The following is a 25,622-nucleotide window of genomic DNA, read 5'->3' as shown; positions in this document are numbered from 1 at the left end:
TCTCAAAATTTCAAGCTCCTTAAGAAAGTCTCAGTAAGTCAAAGCATGCATAACTATAACAGTCATACAATTGTCCAACTCTATGTCGGAAATGATTTGCAAATGTGCTTAAAGATCATTTTTTTATAACCAGTAAGTTTCATAAACACTTTTAACGATGAAAAAGAAAACAATCACATCACACTATGAACTATGGCATTAAACCAAATACCTTGATGCAGGGTTGAAGTCTTAACATACTGTCTCCAGTAGATGGAGACAAAACACCACAAATCTACTGTTACTGCAACATTATTGTTAGGCTACCGAAAATTTCCCAGCACTCCCAACAAGAGCTGCGTGTCATTCAACTCATAGCCAACCTGCTGCCATAAAAAAGTAAAAAATATTTTATATACTTTTACAACGCTTAAATCTTTTTATGTCTGACCTTTAACAACTAACGTAAGATATTTTTTTTTTCTTTAAACACTCCTAACTTGCTTGAAGAACAAAACAGCTGGAGGGTTTTAGTGCAGCTTTACGGAAGCCGGTGTTACTTTGTTAAACATGGCTGACGACTTTGGCTTTTCCGCCCCCGACAACGGAGTTCATACAGAAGAAGATCCGGCCGCGGCGTTCCTGGCCCAGCAGGAGAATGAAATCGCCGTGATCGAGAATGACAGCGCCGGGTTCGGCGCGCTGGAGGACGGCGGATCTCCGCCCGCGAACACGTACACGTCGTTCGGAGGTGAATGTGTCACACCGGCCTGCTTGCTTACACTTAGTCATTGTTATTATAATAGGATTATTCAAGATTTTATTTCTTGTAGAGTTAATGTAATATCTTACTACAGTGTCTTTCTTAAATATAAACACCAGCAATACTATTTTTCGACATGGACTATGATAGTCATGGAGTAAATACCATGGTGCATACATATGGTACTAAGTGAGTGCCATATCACTTACCAAAACAAGTACCATGGATTTTAACAATACCTTACAAACAGTACTGTGGCAGTAATGAAATTGTCGTACCATTTACAAGTAGTTTTAAGAATCCCACGATACATCAAAACATAATTACACCGTATTTGTTGTTTGCTAATATAAATCGTTATTACTTATAATAACATAGCAATATAGCAAAGATGCTGTAATGTGAATTGTGTGTAAAAAGATGTACAATCATAATCGTCACAAGTGGTAAAGAGAAATTAATTATGATTGACAACCATCAAGACATCAAGATACATATTTGGATAGTTTACTGTTATTAAGTGAATTAAGTGAACGTTTTTCAGTACATATTCAGCTTTAATGCTGAAGTTAAAGTCACACCTGTCACTCTATCAAGTTAAGACAAGCAAGCAAACTGGAAAAGCACACTAGTAGAGGCTATTTGTGTATAACAAAAGAGTGTAGACAATCAAGGTTGCTGAACTAAACCGCTTTTAGTGAACACACCAGCCCACCTGCTGACTAGATCCAGAAATTGTGAGAGAGGTCTTTACGTACTCACAGTCCAACAAGGTGTGCTGCATTCCAGCGATGCTTGTAATGTTTCTAAAGTCAACGTAGCGTAGAAACTGTTGCCTAACAAGTGCTTAAACCCATGTTTTTTTCTTCTATTTGAGTGCAGATGATTTTGGAGAAGCACCAGCTACTGCTTTGAACGGAGATATGTTTCAAGTAAGTGTGGTGAAACAACAAACCTTGTCGTATTAGATGTATTTGTTTGTTTTCATGTACTACAAGGCAATTGGCAACTGTGCCAAGAACGGACGTTGTTAACGTTACATCATTTGTAACATTAGGACACCAACGGCACAAATGACAGCTACTCAGCTATTGCCCAAGCCGACGTGCAGAGACAAGAACCCGAAAGCCTGCGCAAATGGAGGGAGGAACAAAAGGCTCGGCTGGAGGAATTAGGTACTGAATTATTTCCTGTATAATTATAATTAACCACCAATAGGAAATTGTGCTTTTTGTGTTTGTGTGTTGTAAACTGGTAGATTGCCAAGTTCATTTAAAGCCAATTATTTGGCATGTCATAATAACATGAAAGCTGTTTTTTTTTTCAGTTTATAACAAGTCAATTAATAGATATGTTTAAAATGATCCAGTTTATTCCATAAAAGGCTGGTCCCTTATTATGGTAGCCAACATGTTTAGATCACTTGTCCAGTTCTAATCACTTCATCTCTGGACAAAAAAAAGACCAGCTGTAATCAAATACAGGTACTTTAAGTTATGCTACACCAACATAGTATTATTTGCTAGTAAAACACAAAATGTTAGAAATGAGAAAGGCACACTCTAACGGAAAAACAGTTAAAAGCCTTTATTCAAGTAGCTGATTTATAACCGAAATATGAATTTTAAACACAGAGAAAAAAGCCAAACTTATTGGGCTGTTTTCTCACATATGAGGATAAATCCTGATTATTGTTTATTTATTAGTTAAAGGAGACCTATTATGCCCCTTTTTACAATACGTAATAGAAGTCTCAGGTGTCCCCAAAATGTGTCAATGCTCAAAATACCTCACAGATAATTTATATCATTCTAAAAAAATGCCCATTTTGAGTGGAAGCAGAAACACATTGTTTTCATGCATAGGCATAGGCTGCTCCCTGCCCTCTTTTCCTGAATTGAGCCTTTACAGCTTGTCCCTTGGATATATCTGTTTGGTTTTGATTATCATATCTATTGCACCGAAATCATGCGTTTTAAAGCCATATCACTTTAAACTTTTGATATACGGTTTTCTAAGTGCACACATCCGGACAGAAAGCGACTGTCACATGGCATGTGAGTTCTAAACTAAGTTCTCTTTCATGTCTTATTGCGCTTAAACTGTCAAATACACACACGTTTATGTTAAAAACACACAAATTTCATAAAACAGTCAGGTACGTCTGTGAAGGTAAACAGCTGGGAAAGAAATCGCATGTTTATATTAGGCTAGGACTCAAACTTTTGCTATAGCGTTAAAACTGGTACACCGCTGTTGCTTGTGGAAAATAAAACGACGGAGCCGTGGGTGGAAACGTGCAGATTAAGAGGTGGAAAAATTATAATACGATCCCCTTTCTACATCACGGGGGAGCAAATCTGAGCGGCTCGTTTATTCGCATGCTTACAAAGAAAGGCTTGCCAAAATAAAGTTACTGGGTTGTCTTTTTCACGTTTTCTGGGTTGGTAGACGCACTGGGGACCTGATTATAGCACTTAAACACTGAAAAAGTCAGTTTTTTATATGTCACCTTTAAGAATCTAGCAATTTGTGTTGTGTATGAACTTTCTCTGTTTTCTGATGTGCAGATGCAGCCTCTAAAGCAGCTGAGGCTGTGTGGAGAGACAAGGCCCGGAAGGAACTAGAGGACTGGCATGTACACCAGAATGAACAGATGGAGAAGAATAAAGCCAACAACAGGTATTTTCACTCTGACATCCAGGCTTTATTGAGCTGTATATGTTTGTTAATAAAAATTAGGATGCAGACAGTTGTGAACCACCAGTCCATATAAGAAACATTCTAATAAAATTATTTGCTAAACTCTAAAATAGGCCATTTTTATTGTTTACTATTGTCAGATGATTTAAAGTCATTGTTTTTTAAAATGATATTTTTATATGAATGATGTCTATTTTCTCTCATCAAGTAAATGTAATTAATCCATTATGGAGTATAAAGTCTTACTGCTGGGTTACTAATGTCAGCCACCTCTCACACTTCTCAACAGAATCTTGCATGGTATCTGATTCCCTCTAGTTTTTACTGTAGTTTTTCATGTTTGAAGACTTTTCCTAATGCCGTTTGCATGATTTTCATTTATGATAGAAATCACATGGACTTTGATTGTGTCATATTGCAAATAGCTATAACTTTTTATTGGGTATACCATCCCTTTTATTCACGTTACAAAATTATGTGTGTGTCATTTTATAGCAGAGAGTGATATAAAGGCACATGTCAAGATAATTAATCAATAAAGAAATGTTCCTGGTTCAATACAGGTTAACCTTTAAATGCATGAATGTTTTACCAATCATTATTACATAATCAGGTCTTTAGCGATCCGGACCTATATATCCAGGATGGATGTCTAACGTCTGCAATAGAAAAAAACTCTCTTGATATTTTAAGAACAATTACAGAAGAACAAAATAAAGCATATTTCGTTACCTTTCGAAACTTGGTTCAATTTAAACAGATGATTTTACAATCGCCGTCACTTCCACAGTACATTCAGCATCTGGCTTATATTCACAATATCAACCGTATTCTCAAAACTATGGTTTTCAATGACTTCAAAGTTAATATTTTGATTGCTGGCAGTTTATTCACCACACCCACCATCAAATGACAGTAGTGTTGTTTTTGGCGGCCGGTTTTAATTTTAGTTTTAGTCTAGTCTTTGTGTGAAGCTGTCATTTTAGTTTTTATTAGTTTTAGTCATGTTCATACTCTTTTTAGTCTAGTCAAATTTTAGTCGACTAAAAGTCTGAGCATTTTAGTCTTATTTTAGTCAGAATTACCCATGACTATTTTCGTCTAGTTTTAGTCGACGAAAACTGATGACATTTTAGTCTAGTTTTAGTCGACGAAAACTGATGACATTTAGTCAATTTTTAGTCAATGAAAATTGTATTTTAGTCTATTTTTAGTAATGCACTTTTATTTAACCCAGTCAATATAGTATAAGTACCTAGTAGTATAGATGAAACCAAAGTTTTTTTTTTTTTAGCCAAACCCATTTCAAACAAGGTTATCTTATATTATTGTTACCTTATAAGCTCAAGAATACATCCATTCCAGACATGGAAGATGCTGTAATTTGAAATTACAACATTTATTTTACCTACCAAACATGTTAGAAGTACACACACATAAATTGAAAAAAAATAAATAAATAAATAAAATAGCATCACATGACAATGCCAGAAAAATACATTCAAGTTTAACAAACGTGACTGCTTCGTATTCTGATTCAAACAACCTTGCGCAGGTTTCAAGTGTCATTCACTTCTTTATTAAGAATAAATCATAATACGAATAAATATGTACGTGTAGTTTTGTGCATGTTCATTTTGTAGTAATTCCCGCTTCAAAAGCACTTCTGATTAATAATAATATTAGTCAATTTAACAATATTCTTAATTTACTTTGATCATCTATGGCTACACAAATCATGCTTGTACTTTTATAAGTTTATTTACAGATTAATTAATTTGTGTAAGTAAAATATTGGTTTTCGTAGCACAAATTGATTCATTATGTGAAACTATCCAAAAATCGCTTTGACATCTGGGACGCAAAAGAAACGTTTTCCACCTTTGACCACAAGATGTCATTAGTGTACAACGTGTTGGAAAGCTTCGAGTAATGCCGCGAGTGTGACTTGAGAAAGTGACGTCGCCTGCGGTTTAGGCTAGAAGGGATACAGCTCTGGCTACTGGGCATGCGCACATCAATCTAACGTTATAACATTTCGTTTCGTCTAGTTTTCGTCGCCTAGTTTTTATTTTGTAAACCACATTTAGTCTCGTTTTTATTCGTCAACGGTATTGCATTATACATTTTATTATAGTCATCTTCACATGACCAGCATTTGTTTCGTTTCGTCTCGTTTTCGTCACGTGATAAAGGTTCGTTGACGACGATATTTAGTCATAATTTTCGTTGACGAAAACAACACTAAATGACAGTGACATTTATATTTTATTGCGTACAGTATTTGCTCTGTTGTAAAGCCTTTCAAACCAGTTACAATTTCGCTGATGATATTCTTTTGTTTTATGCCTGCGATCATTATGAGTGAAACATCACTTCATTATTATCTATCAAACAGTGCCACCTCAAGGAATAAAAGTGAATTGCACATATTGAGTCATCAGGTATTTACACATTTTTGCACACGAAAAATATACTTACACTATTACAAACCTTGGGTCTCTAGCGACCCTATACGCTATACTATACCTATAGCAATACTAAGAAAGTTGATGTCAAACTTGAAAAAATGAAGAAGGGAGAGGGTAGTGAATGACATCCCCGGTCGCTAAAGACCTGAGGTATGCATTTAAGGGTTAAGCTCTTTAAAAATGTAGACTAAAGGTCCGAAATTCTTGCCTGAAATTTCTGCACGTTAAAAAAATAAATACACTGCCTCTAAAAATTTAGTCCATCATTAAAAAATTTGGATTGAGTTCAATTTTCTGCGTTTTTCGCATCCGTAGCTAGCTTTTTGAGTTGTTTTGACAATTCTTAGCCACCACGACGTTCTATGGATGACAATTTTTAATGACCTTTATTCCTCAGAAGCAAAAATTGTATTTACAGTAATGCACTTACAATGTGTACAGATCAAACAGATTTTCTATAGTCACAGACAGCTTATGGTGTTGTATCTTCAGTCTTCTTGGTGCCATGAAAAAATATTTGATGTACTTTAACACTTCTTTTCACGTGCAGCTTGTGTGAGACTGACTTGTATCTCTCTCTCTTTCACTCTCCGGCTCTCATTTTTCTCTTCCTTTTCATTTTGTCCTGCCTGTTTGTGCATTAGGATCGCTGATAAGGCTTTCTACAAACAACCCAACTCTGATGCCATAGGCTTTGTGTATGTTTAATGCAAATCATTTAAACTGCATGTATTTGCACAAGTTTCTTGCTTGCATTACATAAACAACCATTCAAAAGTTTGAGGTTGGTAAGATTTTTTAAAATGAAAAGTCTCCTATGGTCACCAAGGCTGCATTTAATTGATTGAAAAATACAGTGAAAACAGTAATATTGTGAAATATTATTTACATTTAAAATAACTATTTTCTATTTAAACATATTTTAAAATGTAATTTATTCCTGTGATGGCAAAGCTGATTTTTTTACAGCCATTACTTCAGAGTTTTCTTATGATCCTTCTGAAATCTTTTTAATATGCTGATTTGGTGCCTTAGAAACATTTGTTATTTTTAACAATGGTAAAAACAGTTGTACTGCTTACAATTTGTTTGGAAATGTTTCTTACAAGTCTCTGATGAATAGTAAGTTAAAAGAACAGCTTTTATTTAAAACAAAAATCTTTTGTAACATTATAAATGTCTTTACTCTTGCTTTTGATTAACTGAATGCATCGTTACTAAAAGTATCAATATCTTAACAAAAAAAATCTTACTGACCCCAAAGTTTTGAAGAGTAGTGTAATCACATACAGGCTTCATTTCTTACCCATTCAGAGATAGACCAATGATCTGTTCCACCAACATTTTTAACAATATTCACACTTTTCTACTTAATTTTTAAACAGGGGTAAAACTTCCATTCCTACTTCCTTTCATTCTCAAGTGAGGAATACAGTTATTTAAACTTAACAGTTACAGGTTGTTACCTGAATAATCCACAGCTGTGTTTTTTTTTATTTTTTATTTTTTATAGTGATAGTTGTTTATAAGTCCCTTGTTTGTCCTGAACACTTAAACTGCTCTCTTCAGAAAAATTATTTGGTTTTGCAGCATTTTTGTTTATTTGAACCCTTTCCAACAATGACTGTATGGTTTTGAGATCCATCTTTTCACACTGAGGACAACTGAGGGACTCATATGCAACTATTACAGAAGGTTCAAATGCTCACTGATGCTTCAGAAGAAAGCACAATGCAATAAGAGCCTGGGGGTGAAAACTTTTGAACAGATGTGTAAATTTTTCTTATTTTGCCTAAATATCATATTTTTTCAATTAGTACTGACCTTCAGAAGCTACAGAAGATACTTACATGTTTCCTAGAAGACAAAATAACTTCAATTAACCCTGATCTTCATTCAAAAAGTTTTTATCCCCCAGCTCTTAATGCATGTTTTTTTTTCTTCTGGAGCATCAGTGAGTTGTCCTCAGTGTGAAAAGATGGATCTCAAAATCATACAGTCATTGTTGGAAAGGGTTCAAATACACAAAAATGCTGAAAAACCGAAGAATTTGTGGGACCTGGAGGATTCTTCTGATTGGCTGTGATTATTACAGTTTCACATTCAGTGTGTTTAGATCTGGTTAAGACTATTTGTTGTGAAAAACAATGTTGGTCGATCTCTAATTTAATTTGATGTCTCAGATTGCTCTTACCTAAGCATCTATGAAGTGGTTCTCATGATTGTTTCCTATCTGTCTATGTAGAGCGTCAGAGGAGGCCTTCCTCAAGGAGTGCGATGATGACAGCCCTGGAACAGAATGGGAGAAAGTGGCCCGTCTCTGCGACTTCAACCCCAAAACCAGCCGTCAGACTAAAGACGTGTCTCGGATGCGCTCCGTACTTATCTCTCTAAAACAGACGCCTCTGGTTCGCTAACATAACTCCCTTTTGTGTCTCCTAGACTTTCTTTCTGGTTCCCTCTTGCACTTTATGTTAGTGAGGCTAAACACTTTAACAGATTTAAGCTTTTTTGTTTTTAGTAAGGTCATTGAATGTGTACACTTTACTATATTTAAATTTCCTATTTATGTACCCTGGTGGTTTGCAATGTCAGAAGACTTTGGCGTTTCCATATGTTATAAATGTGCCTCAATCGTTTGAAAACAAGTTTTCTCTTAATCCCAAGTGACATAAAAGGCAGCAGATGTATCCAAATGCCAAAAGTATTTTGTAATTGTGACATTTGCAAAGCCCACAAACCATTAGACAGCATTAATTCACTGGAACCAATAAGTGTCTTATTGCCTTGTTACACAGGAAATGGAAGTGTTTGGTTACGTTCTACACACGGACATGGTTTAGTTACCATCTTTCACCCTATATAGTATTTGTTTACCATTTATTTGTCTTCCTAAGTTGAATGTTGTGTTGTAATCAGTATCTGGGTTTGGCATTAGCTGCTTTTGTGTATTTCTGTTCACTGCCAAGAGGGACGTTACATTTCTGAGCTTGCTAAGGTTCTTGTTTTATTATAATTTACACATTACCACTTTTCAATATTCAAATACTTAATAGTTATGAGTGCAGCTTTTAATTCAATGTGCATGTTGCCCATAAAAGTGTCTTTTATACTTAAAATCGAAGAAAGCTTTCACAGATGAAGGAGAATTACTCAGATTTAACCTGCTAATATACCACTGCACAGAAATCCTTCATGGCACATTAAACACATGCCTGTGCTTACATAGCGGTTGATGTTTTCTGTTATGTTACTATATACATAAGGGAATAATAATACGTTTAAACATGCTTTTCTAGTGTACAGTTTGTAATTGTGGCCTCAGTCTACAGCAATGAATCCTGTGCCTAAGCCTTTTCTCACTGTGAGACTTAAGGTCTGTTGACACCAATAATAACTATAATGATAAAGATAATTATATTAACATCCACACCAGTTATCCTCATTATCCACCTTTTTCAGACCCATACCATTTACAAATGGCCAAATCCGCTCTTGCGGTAAAATAAAGTGGATAGCAGGATTGATTCTGATTGGCTGTCAATGTTTTTACCGTTCATCAGCTGGAAAAATTCATTGTGAAAAGTGCTTCAAACCATAGCGTTTCTCTGTGCCTTTATCGTTATAGCTCTAGTGTTGAGTATTGGCTATTCTTTAGTGTAGAAACCTATTTTTAGAATTATATCTTTATCGTTATCTATCTTCATAGTTACCATCCTTGGTGTGAACAGGCCTTTTACTGTCTGTCTGTAGGCCTTTGTCTTTCAAAGCTGCCAAAACCACTAGAAATAAAACGTAGCACGGTAAGATAATGCAGGTAGTTGTATTTTTACGTATAAATGCTGGAATTTAAACAATACTGCTTTTTATAGTCCAGATTTTGAATTTGTAATCCTACTTGTTACTTAATGGCACATGTATACATGTTACACATTGTTTGAAAATTGAATTTTTGTTGGCTTTTAAAGATAACTTTAGTTGCATATTACAACAAATGATGGTTAATAGACAAAGAAACCATCTGTATGTTTTGGACTTCTATTTGTTTCAATCAAACTTTGGGTTTTAATTCAAAAATCTAGTAAAAATGATTGTCATTTAAAATTGGTTGGATCTTTCATTCCCCCTTTTATAGATTTGACTCGAAAATGTGTGTGTATCAATGCAGACCATGCAATAATTATTCAATAACATGTTAAATAAAATAAATTCATTTAAAAAAAACATGCATTCAGTCAATATTTATTGTGACTTCTCAAAATGAGACTAACATTTACACTTTGAGATATAAGTTTATATCAAGAATTCCCATTATCTTTCCATACAATACACAGCACCCTAAGTAGTCCTTCTAAATACATAAAACTGAGGTACAAAAAAAACCATATAATGTTTCAAGCAATGGTCATCAACATGGGAAAACAGGTACTATGCCTGTCAACCAGACAATTTTGTGACTCTTTATAAATTAAATAGAGGGTAATTCACCTAAAAATGAAAATAATCACTTACTCGCCCTCAAGTTGTGCCAAACCTGTGTTAAGTTTCTTTCTTTTGTTAATCACAAAACAAAGATATTTTAAACAATGTGTAACCAAACTGTTGACTTCCATAATATTTTTTTCCATACTATGGAAGTCAACATCTATCGTCAAAAGTTTGGTTATCGACATTCTTCAAAACATCTTCTTTTGTGCTTAACAGAAGAAAGAAACTCATCCAGGTTTGGCACAACTTGAGGGTGAGTAAATGATGACAGATTTCTCATTTTGAGGTGAACTATCCCTTTACAAGCGTGTATAAGTGTGTTTGTTGATAAGTTCTTGCACTGGGCCCTTTTCTGTAAAAAAAAAAATAATAATAATCTAACAATTGGCATTTAATGTTCTGTTCATTCCATATTCACGTTACATTTCAGCCATCAACCATACAAGGCGCTTGTCAGTGTGGTCAAAGAGGGTCTGCTGTCTTCTCCTCACTGCTTGGGCTTCAGCGCTGTGGCAGCTACACCCACTATAATAGCAACGACGGTGAAGCCTTGAGCGAAGATACGGGCTCTCATTAGCAGCTGGGACTGTCGAGTTTTGCCTCGTCTGAAGGCGCTGAGGCCGTAGATCAATGCTCCTGCTGTTCCCAGACAACCTGAGAATGAAGACCACAGAAAAATGACAGATTTTCTTTACGTAAGAGTGGGCTTGGCCATTTGTAAATTTGACAGGTTTGGGCTTCCAGTCTCATCCGTGTACGGCAGTTTTTAGCTGTACAAAACAGCTTGTTTTGCTGCTTGATATTGCAAATTGGTGTTTTACCATATTATTTGAATGTTTTATCGTAATTATTAGCACACTGGTTTATAGTGCAAACAATTTTACCATTTACTGCCTGTTGTTATTCTTTTCATTATTTCTCTACAGTGGCTAATGACCCGGAAGTCTCACCCATAGGCTTACTTCCACGTTGAAGAATAAGTTGGATACTATATAAAGATTTACGCATATACCATACATGAAGCATTCATTATCAAGCGGTTTGCTCAGATAGAATCTTTCTTCTAGTGTAACAGTCCATATTTTCTGTTTTCATTGGTTTGTATTTTGAGTAAAGCCCAGCTGGACAGCTTGAACGTTAGGTCAAATTCAAACCCCACAGCTGGAGAGAAGGGTGTGTTTACTGGAAAATCTACTGTGCCCTGCGATTCTCGTTGATGCTTACGAATTTACTCAGCCAGTGATCAACAGAAGCAAAGAAAAGAATGTGATTTTATGTGACAAAAGTTTGTGGTCAGTAGGGTGTTTTTTTTTTTTTTTTTTTCAAGAAGAGTAATTAAGCCTAAAAAAATGATAATTAATATTAAGCAGCAGAACTGTTTTTGACATTGATAAATTTTTATTTGGCAAAATATTGTTACAACAGCAATTGTTAAAGGGGAAGTTCACTTGAGTACTGGAATGAATATTTCCTGATCATTTACTCACCCTCATGTCATCCAATTCTTCCTTCAGTCGCAAAGGAGGAAAGCAGTTTTTTGAGGAAAACATTCCAGAAATTTTCTCCATATTGTGGACTTCAATGGTGGCCAATGGTTCGAAGTTCCAAATTGCAGTTTCAATGAAGCTTTAAAGGGCTCTAAACAATCCCAGCCAAGGAATAAGGGTCTTATCTAGCAAAATGATTGGTTATTTTCTTTAAAAAATAAAAAATCTATATACATTTTAACTGCATTTTAACGATTACGTGGTTAAAAAGTATATAGTATATTTGTATTTTTTAATACATTTTCTTATAAAATTACCAAATGTTTCTCTAGATAAGACCATTCCTTGTCTGGAATCATGTAGAGCTCTTTGAAGCTGCATTGAAACTGCAATTTGTACCTTCAACCCGTTAATCGCCAGTAGTCCACTATGTGAAGAAAAATCCTCAAATGTTTTCCTCAAAAACCTTAATTTATTTTCGACTTACAACATATTTTTTCCCTTTAATACTAGAAAACGGTTGCATCAAAATGTACTGTATATAAATATAAGTGACAGATAACAGATTTAGATGGTTTTTATGGTCAAAGCATTTAGTTTGAATGACCAGCGAAAACAGTCAATGTTTTTGTTTATTGTATTCCATCCTTTTTTTCCCCTTTCTTTCTGGCTCTGACACAACAAAGAATTTGCACGAAACTCGAGTGTATCAATTTGTATCAGTATCAATGTCATTCCGTGTCAACTCAACCAGAGGTCCCTGGCTCAAAATTTATTCTGCAGATAGATAGATAGACATGTATAGTGATGAAAGTCAAAATACAGGGGACTTCAGAAAGATGGCAGCGTCATAATGTTGTTTTACAGAGATTAGTAGGTCTGTTAGTAAGATCTGTTGACTTCAGCATTCTTTGTTGCATTATGTGCCAATGGTGACCATTCAAAAATGGGGATACAGCACTTTGCAAGATTTTGTCCAAAGTTTGCATGCCTGTAACTCAAGACGTATTAAAGATATCTTAATACCCTTTTAGATAATGGGTCTTAAACTTTTGTCTTAAAGCCTAGACGGTGGGCCGAGTGGAGATTTCGTGTTTTCAAACGATCTGTGGTGAGGGATAACCCAGTTTTTTATATGTAACCGCTACGCTTTTCAACAAAGTAAATAAAAATTGTTGCCACTCACACTTTGTCCATTACTATAATATCGGTAACTTTCTCCAGGTTATTTTCCCGGCGAATAGAGCAAGCAACTACTTGCGGGGTCCGACCTGCATGACGTATTTGATGCCTTCATCCAATAGCGTGCATGGAAAGTGTCGGTGTTGGTGACGCGTTTGTGAACACACTGGCGCGCTTCGCGCCCAGGATTTAAGATTGTGCTATTTAAGATAAGAACTATTTTACCTAAATTTTACTACATATTCAGTTTGACACAAAATGAGTACGTAGAGGTAACGTTATCCATTTTTATTACACGGCTCTTTGGAATGCTTGATTCTGATTGGTCAGTTGAGACATTTGCAGGTTCGTTCTTTTCAAATAATCACCGCTCCAAAGTAATAACGCATAGCCGGTACTAGTATGTTTAAAATCCCTCCGTGCCAACAAAGATTACCGTTTGGCGCCATCTTGTGACAAACACTGGACAACCACAATTAACAATGGAAAATTTCGACATTAATCTATTTAAATTGTCTTACTAACGTACATAGTTTGAATGTTAGTCACGTGGTACTATATCGTTTCGCGGAAGGATAAAAATGTTAATTTAAAACAAATATGCCAATAAAAGGTTTCAAATTCATATTCATGTCCAGTTTTTTTCCTTATGTGGCAAGCCGTGTAATAAGCGGGATAATGTACAAGATCACACTGTCGGGGCTTATTTCTGCGATAACTACCGGCTGCCTGTACATTATCCCTTACGTACTGTTTTTATTTTATGTAATCACCTTTTGTCATACGAGGTCCTGTCATTTCTTTGTAATCTTTAATAAATACACCCTTCTGATTTAACACATTTGACAATGGTATTGCTTGGAAACACAACGTCATGAAAAAACGAGACAGACAATACTCTTTTTCCCACCCATGTTTACTTGGAAGAAATGGCAAAACATGAAGTGCTGTATGCATATATTTGAGGGAAGTGGTGGACCCACCATTCCCTTCACAGACATAAGTTGGGAGAAATGTAAAGACCTTGAGGGCAGAGAAGGTATCATTGCAGAAGAGGCAGTACAGGCATACAAGTTACAAAGCCATGAACCTACAAACCAGTTAGTCAAACCAGCTAACACTGGCTACCACAGGGAGTGCTACAGCCATTTCACAAATATCACGAAGATAAAACGAGCACAAAGGAGAAGAGAGAAGGCAGTATTAGTTGAAGAAACTGCAAAGGAAGGTTGGTATTATATTGTATAGACAGGCGGTGCAGTATTAGACATACAGTACAGGTCTAAAGTTTGGAAACATTACTATTTTTAATGTTTTTGAAAGAAGTTTCTTCTGCTCATCAAGCCTGCATTTATTTAATAAAAAAAACTACAGAAAAAAATGTAACATTGTTATATATTATTACAATTTAAAATGATTGATTTTCAATTTATTATACTTTAAAAAATTATTTCTGTGATTTAAAGCTGAATTTTTAGGATCATTATCACATGATCATTTAGAAATCATTCTAATATGATTCATTATCAAAGTTGGAAACAGTTCTGCTGCTATAAAATCAATACTTTTATTCAGCAAGGATGTGTTAAATTGATAAAAAGTGATAGTAAAGATTTATATTATTAGAATTTTTTTTATTATTATTTTGAATAAATGCAGTTCTTTTTAACCTTTTATTCATCAAATATATTAGGCAGCAGAACTGTTTCCAACACTCATAATAAATCAGAATATTAGAATGATTTGTAAAGGATCATGTGATAGACTGGATGTCACATGTGACACTGAAGACTGGAGTAATGATGCTGAAAATTCAGCTTTGCATCACAGAAATAACTTTTTAAAGTATATTCAAATAGAAAACTATTATTTTAAATTGTAATAATATTTCACACTATTACTGTTTTTTTCTGTATTTTTGATCAAATATATGCAGGCTTGATGAGCAGAAGAGACTTCTTTCAAAAACATTAAAAATAGTAATGTTTCCAAACTTTTGACCTGTACTGTACAGTGCAGTATGGACAGTAGTATACAGTTAAGATAGTATGGTTTACAATAATATAAATTAAATATATTATATATAAGAGCAGAGTAGATATACAGTATGAACAACATATACAGATATGTGCAGTGTAGTTGCAGTAACAATATAAGATTAGTACAAAAAAACTACACGAAATTTGTTGGCAAACTTTTACATTGGCTTGAAAAGGCCTAGCCCGAAAGTTAAAGCAAATACAGTTCGATAGATAGGTCGAAAGAAAGAATAGATAAAGAAAAAATAAAGGTTAGAAAGAAATATAGAAAGGTTAGAAAGAAGGATAGATAGAAAAAAAAGATATGAAGGAAGGATTTTTTTCTTTAATCAGTGATGTGAGGAAGGGTGCAGAACCTAAATCTATTGTTTTGCACTTTTAGTGGTAGAGGCAGAGGATGGTGAGGCAACTCCAGTTAAAACACGGGCTCTGAGATCTTACGCACATGATCTCTACACGTCCAAGCGGGCCCCACACCTGCTTACAGGTGTACAAAACAAACATTTTATATAGATATCATATTCTAATTAAATGAATACTTGCAATCACACAAAGAATGTCCTTGACGATGATCAATGCGCTGCTGCTGCTGCTCCTCGTGTCTGATAGCTAAATCATCCATGTAACAGCTGTTCTAAATAAACTACATCTGATTGATTAATAATAATCCCGTGTCAATATCTTGCCGCGCTATTGGCTCAACTGATATAGTAGGCAACCGCGTTTGCCTGCATATTCCAAGTACTGCTCACTGCAGAGCCAAATGGCTTCCAGCTCCACCTCTCTTGATGTCCAGCTCCACCTCTGAGTGAACAAATGGGTGGAGTTAAGGTTAGGGATAGGGTAAGGGGTAGGGTTAGGGTGTGGTTAGGTGTCTATCTCCACCCATTACCTCCAGCAAGGGGGAGCTGGAGCTCCAGCTCCTCCCATATGGCTCTGCAGCGAGCACCCTCTCACATATTTACGGGTCGCGCATTATGATTTCGTGGAAAATGTGCAATAAATGGGAGTGGCAACACTTTTCATATCGTTGAGAATAAAACAACCGTCCCAACTTTACAAATCCAGGTTCTCCCTCCATGGGGATCATCCATTTCGAAAAGTAAAGCAGATACGGACCCTCGGCCCACCGTCTAGCCCTAGGAGATTCAATTCCAGAGATATTGGAATTTCAATGTGGCTCCAGAAGTAAATTGTTTGGCAAAAACCAAATGTGGGTCAGTTTGCAAAAAAAATAGATTTCTTCTCTTTTAAAGAGGAATGTCTGAAGAACAATGTTGAAACTAGAGATGTATCTTGTTTCCTTCTGTCAACTGCATTAAGCATACCTGTCTGAGGTTTGTCTAAATATTATTTTTTTGTGTTCACATGCCTATAACTCAAGAAGTATTAAAGATATTGTAATATGATTTTGGATTCTAGTTGTTAATAAACTTTTCTTCTGGAATCTTTATTTTCAAGGCCCTACATTGTTCAGTCCCAGAGATATGAGGATCACAATGAGTCTCCATGTCCAGATTATTGAATATTACCCATTTTCAGTGGTTGAAAACCAAATGTTGGTCACTTTGCATACAGTTGATACTTAGTTTATTTAAAGAACAATGTCTGAAGAAGAAATAATGTTGAAATTACAAATGTAGCTTATTTCCTTTTATCAAAACAATTGCATAAAATATATTATAAATTAGTGAAATAAAAAATTTGAGTTGGGGAAGTTTTTTTAATTTTGTTGATTTGACACAGAATGTCCCATCTATGTTTCTTTGACAGGGTTGGACAATATTCAAGCTCACATTTAACGTCTGTCAGTGCAAAATGTAAATCTCAGCTGCATGGTTAAAGGAACATGCCATATATGCCACTGCAAGATTATCACCTTGATCTAAAATGCATGACGTAATATGTTTACATGTAATGACATTGCAAGAATACATACACAGTCTATTCATCACTCTATGCATTTTATCTGTTGTTTAATAGTTATTAACCAAAATCACATGAAGCTGTATTTTAGTGAATCATACAATACGTTTTGCAACTTGTGTAAGTCACTGTTTACTGTTTATGCAACTCACCTATAGGGACGAATGGGTTCTCTTTGGTCTTCCTGATGAATTTGTCTTTAAAATTCTCTTCCTTGGCTCTGGGCAGCGGGGAGAAGCCCTCGATAACCGGAGGCTGAGACAAATCAAACACGACAGGTGGAGAATTTGCTTTAGTCGGTTGATCTTGGCCAACCGGGGTCGTTGCAGTTGCCATGCTGAGAACTTCGGTTAACAGGAAGTGGAATAAACAGACAGAGAGAACAGGGCATTTCCGCTAGCTGTACATCACATGACAGAATTGTGTATATGTTTTAATGTTACACCCTTTCTTGTAATATCTACTGTGGTTCGAATCCACAATACATAATGTGTTTCACCAGCAATATAACGTTCCTTGTATTACATAGATTATCTATCTAAATAATTATAGTTACTAGCTACACTTAATGATTAATTAAAAATGACAAGAACACTGTTTATTGTTTGTTAATATTATAAATTAACATTTTCTATGTAAAAACAAATGAAGGTAAAACATGCGCCACAGACTCCTGCGCAGCAGGCGGCGCAAAAAAGAAAGAAGCGTTGGTTCAACGTTTAACGTATGGCTTGTCAGCACGCTTTAAACGTCATCGCGTTTTGTTAGGGCTCGGCGAGGTAAGATGGCGGCGCCAGAAGAACAGGAATTATCTCAGGCTCAAACTGAAAAACTCCTTCAGTTTCAGGTGCCAATTACATTGTCTTGTTAACACTCACTGATTGGATCTTTTATAGACTCAATTATCAGAAAATTAGTCTTCGCGGTGTCCGGTTCAGCTGCTTTAAGTATAAATGACCAGTCAGCGAGCTAACTGCCGTTAGGATCGTTAGTTTTTACTCAACCGAGACCAGCTTCAGTTTATCTAATCTAATCAGACTTAATCTGAATAACGTCCTATTGATTTATGTCCATATGAACACTTTCACGTGTATACAAGTGTCTTTTGTTTTAGTTGAAATGGCAGCTGTCAGTTAGGCAGCGAGACATTTTGTGTCTCAAAACCTAGAGAGCTTCCTAACTAGACAGCAGATTTGATCAGAATCAAATGCGTCTATGATGCTCAAAGTGCTGTCTAGTTAGGCGGGATTCTGTTTTTTTTTTTTTGATGAGCCAAAGAGAGAACAGCTAATCGCTACGTAGAATGTGTAAAATGTCATCCTGATAGACAGTTTACTAGGTTTTGAGACACAGTGCAAATCTGCCCCCAGTTTGGCAATACTTTTAACTTGCTGCAATTAGGGGATTTTTTTTTGTTCGTATCTTGTTTTAAACTGGTTGCAACCATCATTGGAGAAGTTTACTTGTTCCTCATCTACTCCTGAGTCATAGTCAGAGTAATATAAAAGAAATGTGCTCTTGAATGATGACTGATCTCAAAAACGCTCACTTAATCTAGAATTTTATAAACACACTGTCTCCCAAATGTTTCATTCATTAGCAAAACTTCTCACATGTTTTATAAGCCTTTGTAATGTAACAGGATTTTTATTGTTATTATTCAGGACCTGACAGGCTTGGAGTCAATGGACCAATGTCGGCGCACATTAGAACAACACAATTGGAACATTGAGGTGAGAGCTGGCAAACCAGATGAATGGATCCTTTCATTCTTGTATTGTTTAACCTTTTGAATTAGAAACCTTATTATAATTATTGGAATTAATGGGAATCTTTTTACAGGCCGCAGTACAAGACAGACTAAATGAGCAAGAAGGAGTTCCGAGTGTCTTCAACCCGCCGCCCGCCAGACCGTTACAGGTCAACACAACAGACCACAGAGTGTATAGCTATATTGTCTCAAGGCCACAGCCTAGAGTAAGAGGGTCTTTTAGTTTTTATATTATGCGTTCTTTTTTTTTTCCCCTTCATTCCTAGCTCTCATTTCTTTGAAGTAGTGTTTTCAATAATTATAAATGCTTGATGGATTGGTTCACTTTGGGAACAAAAACTTACAGATCATTTACTCACCCCCTTGTCATCCAAGATGTTCATGACTGTCTTTCTTCAGTCGTTAAAAAATAGTTTGTTGAGGAAAACGTTTCAGGAATTTTCTCCATATAGTGAACTTCTATGGTGCCTGCGAGTTTGAACTTCCAACATGCAGTTTTAAATGCAGCTTCAAAGGGCTCTGAATGATCCCAGCCAAGGAAGAAGGGTCTTACCTAGCGAAACGATTGGTTATTTCATATTTAGAGCCCTTTGAAGCTGCATTTAAAGTGCATTTTGTAAGTTCGAACTTGCAGGCATCATAGAAGTCCACTATATAGAGAAAATTCCTGAAATGTTTTCCTCAATAATCATAATTTCTTAACGACTGAAAAAAGAAAGACATGAACATCTTGGATGACAAGGAGGTGAGTACATTTTCTGTAAATTTTCGTTCTGGAAGTGAACTAATCCATTAAACCATTTTTATCTAGTTGTGGTAAATACTAAAATGCCAAGGAAAGGTTTTGGTTTCAACCTGGTACAACATTCAGACAGTTTAGGGTAATACCCTAGTAAAACAGAGGCACTATGACAAATATTGCAACATGGAAACAAATGTTTGTTCTTTTTCTTTTACAGGGCTTATTAGGATGGAGTTACTACTTGATAATGCTTCCCTTCAGGTTTACGTATTACACACTTCTGGACATATTCAGGTATTAAAGCAATTGATCTAATAAAGACTATAAAGATAATATTTCACACTACAATGATGTTTCCTCCTCTCTCAAATTTTTCAGATTCGCCCTGAGATTCATTCGAACAGATCCAAGGGGTCGTGTCACAGATCCTGTTGGAGATGTCATGTCTTTTATTCATTGTTTTGAGGAGAAATATGGTCGATCACATCCTGTATTCTACCAGGGAACATATAGTCAGGTATGTTAATATATATTAAAAAATCTGTTCTCAAAAATAAAGGAATAATAAAAGATTTAAGCCATGTAACTTTTCAAGTATTGATCCATTTATCATGCAGACATCTGAAGACTAAAACATAAATGGTTTTTATTGTGTATCTAATGAACTTTTTTTTTTCTTCGTGTAGGCTCTGAATGATGCCAAGCGAGAACTTCGCTACTTGTTAGTTTATCTTCATGGAGATGATCACCAGGACACAGATGAGTTCTGTCGGTAGGTTTGAAAGTGTTAACTCACCCTCATGTCGTTCGAAATGTAAGACCTTTGTTCATCTTCAGAACAAAAATTAAGATTCTCGTGAAATCCGAGAGCTCTCTGACCCTCCATAGACAAGCAAGGGTTCTTCCACATTCAAGGTCCAGAAAGGTACCAAGAACATCAACAAAATAGTCCATGTGACATCAGTGGTTCAACCGTAATTTTATGAAGCTATGAGAATACTTTTTATGTGCAAAAAATATAAAAATAATAACAACTTTAAGGACTGTCACATGGACAATTTTTTTGATGACCTTAGTACCTTTCTGGACCTTGAATGTGGAAGGACCCTTGCTGTCTATGGAAGGGTCAGAGAGCTCTCAGATTTCATCAAAAGTATCTTAATTTGTATTCCAAAGATGAACAAAGGTCTTACGGGTTTGGAACGACTTGAGAGTGAGTAATAATAACAGAATTTTTATTTTTGTTTCTTCTCTTCTATTTGCATTCACATCTGCTGAGTTCTGATCTCTATAACTAGAGCTCTTGTCTATCTTTTTCAGAACCACGTTATGTTCGGAAGAGGTACTGACCTTCATTAACACAAGGATGCTATTTTGGGCATGTTCCACCAGCAGGCCAGAGGGCTACCGAGGTAACCATCTTCACATTTACTTCACTTCCAAGTCTCTGATTAATCCCTTTCTGAATGTTGTTGTGGTGTCATCACTATCTCACGAAATGTGGTTTGAGCTTATCTTGTCTTTATGCTGTGTGTTCAGTCTCTCAGGCCCTGCGGGAGAACACCTATCCTTTCCTGGCTATGATCATGCTGAAGGACCGCAAAATGACAGTTGTTGGGAGACTGGAGGGCCTGATCCAGCCTGAGGATCTTATCAACCAACTGACCTTCATCATGGAGGCAAACCAGACATATCTCATGTCAGAACGACTAGAGAGGTGAGATTACATGGTTTGCTTTCTGAGGAATTGAAATTAGCCCTGATGTGGGAAAGGAATTTAATTCTAACATTAAAAAGAAACTATATTTTATATGTGACTCTGGACAACAAAACCAGTCATAAGTGGGGTTGGGTATCGAGAACCGGTTCCATTCTAGAACCAGTTCCAAATTTCCAAGAACTGGGTATTCGATAAGACACGTGCATTTCGGTCCCGCTTAATGATTCCTGTGTTTGCGTTTTAATATGATTTTGAAGTTTAAAATCGAATGATTTAAGCGCAGGAAGGGAAAGAACTTGCCCACTGTTTGTGTGCAGCACACACATCTAAAGCGCAAGCACAGTGAACAGCGGCCCTGTGCATTTCTACTGCAGAAAAGGTTGTGAGACGGATCTGACTTCTTTCACATTTACTGCCCAATATGTACAAAATACATCAGTATATCATCATAAACACATCTATTTTTTGTTGAAAGTGAAAATAAAGTAAACAGATGATTAATAAAACACCTGTAACAGTATTTTTGATTAGCTTGTGTTTGGTGTTTAAAGAGACAGCAGGCTAATAAACGTGCTGCCTCTCATTAATGTTAATCTAAGAACAAAAAAATCATTCACTGATTTTGACTGAATATCTTCCATAACTTTAATGAGGATTAATCTATATTACGAAAAGTATGCAGTGTTTTTAAACTTTAGATTTAAATTTCTGTGCAATTTCAATTTATTCAGTTGTACTTATTTATGCTGTTGCTAATTTTTTATTTTTTTTTTAACCTTAAGCAACAGTTCCTCTTTGGCTTAAGTGTTCTGTAGGCTGCTGCATTTTGCTCATGTTATTCAGCTGCAACAGAAAGCTTTGTGAAAATACAGAATAAAAATGTTTGACTTTTTTATGCTATTGGAAGCGAAACTAGGAATTTAGAATCTGAATCGAATCGATAAGCAGAATCGGAATGATACCCAACCTAGTCATAAGTAGCAATAGCCAACAATACATTGTATGGGTCAAAATGATCAATTTTACTTTTATGCCAAAAATCAATAGGATATTAAGTAAAGATCATTTTCAATTAGGATATTTTGCAAATTTTGTACCATAAATATATCAACTTAATTTTTGATTAGTAATATGTGACCCTGGACCACAAAACCAGTCATAAGGTTCAATTTTACAAAACTGAGATGTATACATCATATGAAAGCTCAATAAATAAGCTTTCTATTGATGTATGGTTTGTTAGGATAGGACAATATTTGGCCGAGATACATCTATTTGAAAATCTGGAATCTGAGGGTGCAAAAAAATCAAAATGCTGAGAAAATCATCTTTAAAGTTGTCCAAATTAAGTTCTTAACAATGCATATTACTAATCAAAAATTACATTTTGATATGTTTACAGTAGGAATTTTACAAAAAATCTTCATGGAACATGATCTTTGCTTAATTTCCTAATGATTTTTGGCATAAAAGAAAAATCAATCATTTTGACCCATACAATGTATTTTTGGCTAATGCTACAAATATACCCCAGCGACTTAAGACTGGTTTTGTGGTCCAGGGTCACATATGCATTGCTAAGAACTTCATTTGGACAACTGGATTTTCTCAATAGTTAAATTTTTTTTTAAATTTCTATTTATTTATTTATTTGCACCCTCAGGTTCCAGATTTTCAAATAGTTGTATCTCGGCCAAATATTGTCCTATCCTAACAAACCATACATCAATGCAAAGCGTATTTATTCAGCTTTCAGTTGCATGAATACAAAATTGACCCTTATGACTGATCTGTCTATCTATCTATCTCCAGGGAGGAGAGGAATCAGACGCAGGTACTGAGGCAGCAGCAAGATGAAGCTTACCTGGCATCCCTCCGTGCAGACCAGGAAAAAGACCGAAAGAAAAGAGAAGAACAAGAGCAGAAGCGTCAAGAGGAGGAGAAAGCACGCCAGTGCATCCTTGCCGAAGAGAGGAGACGAAGAGTAAGTGACTTGATATTATGTAAAGAAAATAAAATTTAGAAATTCATTTGACAATTACCATTGCTGTCAACCATTTAAATAACATTGAATTTCAGGATATAAGTAATTAAATCATTTAAGTAACACATTGCTAATGACACAGTTGAATGTAGTTGAATAAAGGGGTAGTTCACCCAAAAAATGAAAATTGTCAATATCTCACCCTCATGTCATTCCAAACCCGTAGGACCTTTATTCATCTTTGGAACACATATCACATATTTTTGATGAAATCTGAAAGCTTTCTGACCCAGCAACAAAACTAGCATGTTTAAGGCCCAGAAAGGTAGTAAGGAAATCTATAAAACAGTCCATGTGACATCAATGGTTCAATCGTAATTTTATGAAGCTACAAGAATAGTTATTGTACGCAAAGAAATTGCATTAATAGGGGCAAGCGAAGAGAAGAACTGTTAAAGTCGTTATTTTTGTTTTCTTTGTGCACAAAATGCATTCTCTTAGCTTTTGTAAAACTACTGTTGAACCACTGATGTCACTATTTTATCGTTGTCCTTACTACGTTTCTGGGTCTGCAGGGTCAGAAATCTCTTGGATGTCATCAAAAATATCTTACTTTGTGTTCAGAAGATGAATGAAGGTCTTACAGGTTGTGAACAAAATGAGGGTGGGTAATTAATAACAGAATTAAAATTTTGGGGTGTTCTATCCCTTTAAATCAACATAAATTTGACGAGTTAAAATTACACTGTCCGTGACAAAAGTGTGTTCTAGTCTCATACTTTTAAGAACAGTTGCGTATACGGTCTCTAATTAAAAACCTCACAAGTACACATCACAAGTAATTGTTCATGATGCCTGTTTGTTTAGTCAGCTGACACATTTCTGACATCTGTAGCTATGACTAATCACACTTAGTGACTTCCTAATGATTGTGTAATTACAGACACTGGAAGAAGAGAAGGAGCGCAAGTCTGAGTGTCTTCCTCCTGAGCCGCCCATGGACGACCCAGACAGTGTCAAAATAGTGTTCAAATTGCCCAACGATACCCGCGTGGAGCGGAGATTCCTCTTCAGCCAGTCGTTGACGGTAAACACCCTTCATTTATACGGCGTGGAGTACCATAACAGTACAATATCAGCGTCTGTGGTTCAAGATAAGAAAACAGGCTCATGCGATACTCTTTGTTTATAGGGGGTTGATGTTTGGGGAGAAAACAAGACTTGGTCTTTTATGTATAAAATGTATTTTGAATTGAAAACCAGTGTCTAAAAGCTCTTTTCCTCCTTTTTAGGTAATACACGACTTTGTGTTCTCATTGAAAGAGACCCCTGAGAAATTCCAAATAGTAACGAATTTCCCACGCCGGGTCCTGCCTTGCCTTCCGACGGAAGAGCAGCCCAATCCCCCCACTCTGATGGAGGCCGGTCTGAGCCGGTCAGAAGTCCTCTTTGTGCAGGACCTCTCAGACGATTGACATTTAGCTAACCCCCTGCTCACCACTCAAAGTCCCGCCTCCCCTCCAGTTTGTTCTTCTGTTTGATGGCCTGGACGAGAGGGCTCTGAAATAAACCTTTTACTGAATTTAAAAAGCGAAAAGCAAAAAAAAAAAAATAACCCATCCTTCCCTGCAGTGAAGTTTTGTTCTGTAAAATGAGTGCAAGGTGAACGGCCCTGTAAATATATGACCTAGATATTTAAGGACAAGCCTGGAAGCCACAACAGAGTTATCTTTTTCTTTTCTTTTTTTAATGCAAATCAAAGTCGACCATATAATGTATCTCATCTAACGACCAAAAGAGGGTTGTCGGCCAAGGATCCGATGGGCGGCTTGCGGTTCAAGTGAGTTCAGAAAAGAAAACTAAAGGCCACAGCTTTTCTATGTGGCTTTGTCTATATAGAGTATAGTGCAAGTCTGCCCATAGTGTGCCTGTGGTAATTCATAGATGCCTATGTTGCCTGTCGTCCATCTGATGGGTCTGGTCATGTAAAGATGTAATTTTCCAATTCTAAATTAAACATTTTAAAATGTTGTTGTGGTTTGACTAACCATGTTTTGGTTCAAGCTTGTTCCAACATTTGCATTGCAGCCTGCTGCACAAACCTGAAGCCATGGCGATTTTTAATATTTTTGTAGTTATGTGGAAATAAAATATGGTGCTAAATAATGACTTAAAACATTCGTTGTAAAATTTTATAAAGTAATTAGAGAGGCAGTGACCCCTCTGTTTGAATGTGAGTTTGAACTATTAGGGTGAATCTCATAAAGCTGGTCAGAAGATGGGTCACAGTTCAGTCCATTAGGACAATTAAAAAAATTTTAATGTAGAAAAAATGTGTAGTATTTATATACTATGGTAGTATTTGTT

General features: G+C 35.9%; 3 protein-coding genes across 5 annotated transcripts; 2 read left to right on the top strand and 1 right to left on the bottom strand.

Annotated features, from left to right (window-relative positions):
• The first annotated feature begins 315 nt into the window (after positions 1-315).
• Positions 316-10,140, top strand: cltb (clathrin, light chain B). Of its 3 annotated transcripts, XM_073820290.1 has the most exons (7): positions 316-378; positions 490-730; positions 1,625-1,674; positions 1,800-1,917; positions 3,313-3,424; positions 6,561-6,614; positions 8,162-10,140. In XM_073820290.1, exons 2-7 carry the CDS (start codon positions 550-552, stop codon positions 8,331-8,333), a joined length of 687 nt encoding a protein of 228 aa, XP_073676391.1. In that variant the 5' UTR covers positions 316-378; positions 490-549; the 3' UTR covers positions 8,334-10,140. The 3 variants fall into 3 exon arrangements, with proteins under 3 accessions (XP_073676391.1, XP_073676390.1, XP_073676392.1); XM_073820289.1 differs by having other exon boundaries at positions 333-730; XM_073820291.1 differs by lacking the exon at positions 6,561-6,614 and having other exon boundaries at positions 333-730.
• A 2-nt stretch (positions 10,141-10,142) lies between these two features.
• On the bottom strand, positions 10,143-17,380 carry higd2a (HIG1 hypoxia inducible domain family, member 2A). The gene is made up of 2 exons (XM_073820292.1): positions 17,191-17,380; positions 10,143-11,058 (listed from the first exon to the last, which is right to left on the bottom strand). The coding sequence occupies exons 1-2, from the start codon at positions 17,372-17,374 to the stop codon at positions 10,892-10,894; spliced, it is 351 nt and encodes a 116-aa protein (XP_073676393.1). The 5' UTR covers positions 17,375-17,380; the 3' UTR covers positions 10,143-10,891.
• A 418-nt stretch (positions 17,381-17,798) lies between these two features.
• Positions 17,799-25,419, top strand: faf2 (Fas associated factor family member 2). The gene is made up of 11 exons (XM_073820798.1): positions 17,799-17,885; positions 18,703-18,771; positions 18,881-19,015; positions 19,769-19,845; positions 19,930-20,068; positions 20,238-20,323; positions 20,872-20,963; positions 21,091-21,268; positions 23,084-23,255; positions 24,199-24,342; positions 24,548-25,419. The coding sequence occupies exons 1-11, from the start codon at positions 17,823-17,825 to the stop codon at positions 24,728-24,730; spliced, it is 1,338 nt and encodes a 445-aa protein (XP_073676899.1). The 5' UTR covers positions 17,799-17,822; the 3' UTR covers positions 24,731-25,419.
• Positions 25,420-25,622: the final 203 nt, after the last annotated feature.

This window comes from Garra rufa, chromosome 16 (genome assembly GCF_049309525.1).
Source record: "Garra rufa chromosome 16, GarRuf1.0, whole genome shotgun sequence".
NCBI lineage: Eukaryota > Metazoa > Chordata > Actinopteri > Cypriniformes > Cyprinidae > Garra > Garra rufa.
Note: the sequence above shows the minus strand (reverse complement) of the source record. Positions and strands in the feature narration are given on the sequence as shown.

Coding starts and splice junctions, on each gene's coding strand:
- cltb (XM_073820290.1), top strand. CDS start 550: ATGGCTGACGACTTTGGCTTTTCCGCCCCCGACAACGGAGTTCATACA. Junction 1,675..1,799: donor TGAACGGAGATATGTTTCAA/GTAAGTGTGGTG, acceptor TTGTAACATTAG/GACACCAACGGCACAAATGA. Junction 6,615..8,161: donor TCTGATGCCATAGGCTTTGT/GTATGTTTAATG, acceptor CTGTCTATGTAG/AGCGTCAGAGGAGGCCTTCC.
- faf2 (XM_073820798.1), top strand. CDS start 17,823: ATGGCGGCGCCAGAAGAACAGGAATTATCTCAGGCTCAAACTGAAAAA. Junction 19,846..19,929: donor ACACTTCTGGACATATTCAG/GTATTAAAGCAA, acceptor CAAATTTTTCAG/ATTCGCCCTGAGATTCATTC. Junction 20,324..20,871: donor GACACAGATGAGTTCTGTCG/GTAGGTTTGAAA, acceptor TATCTTTTTCAG/AACCACGTTATGTTCGGAAG.
- higd2a (XM_073820292.1), bottom strand. CDS start 17,374: ATGGCAACTGCAACGACCCCGGTTGGCCAAGATCAACCGACTAAAGCA. Junction 11,059..17,190: donor GAACCCATTCGTCCCTATAG/GTGAGTTGCATA, acceptor CTTCATTCTCAG/GTTGTCTGGGAACAGCAGGA.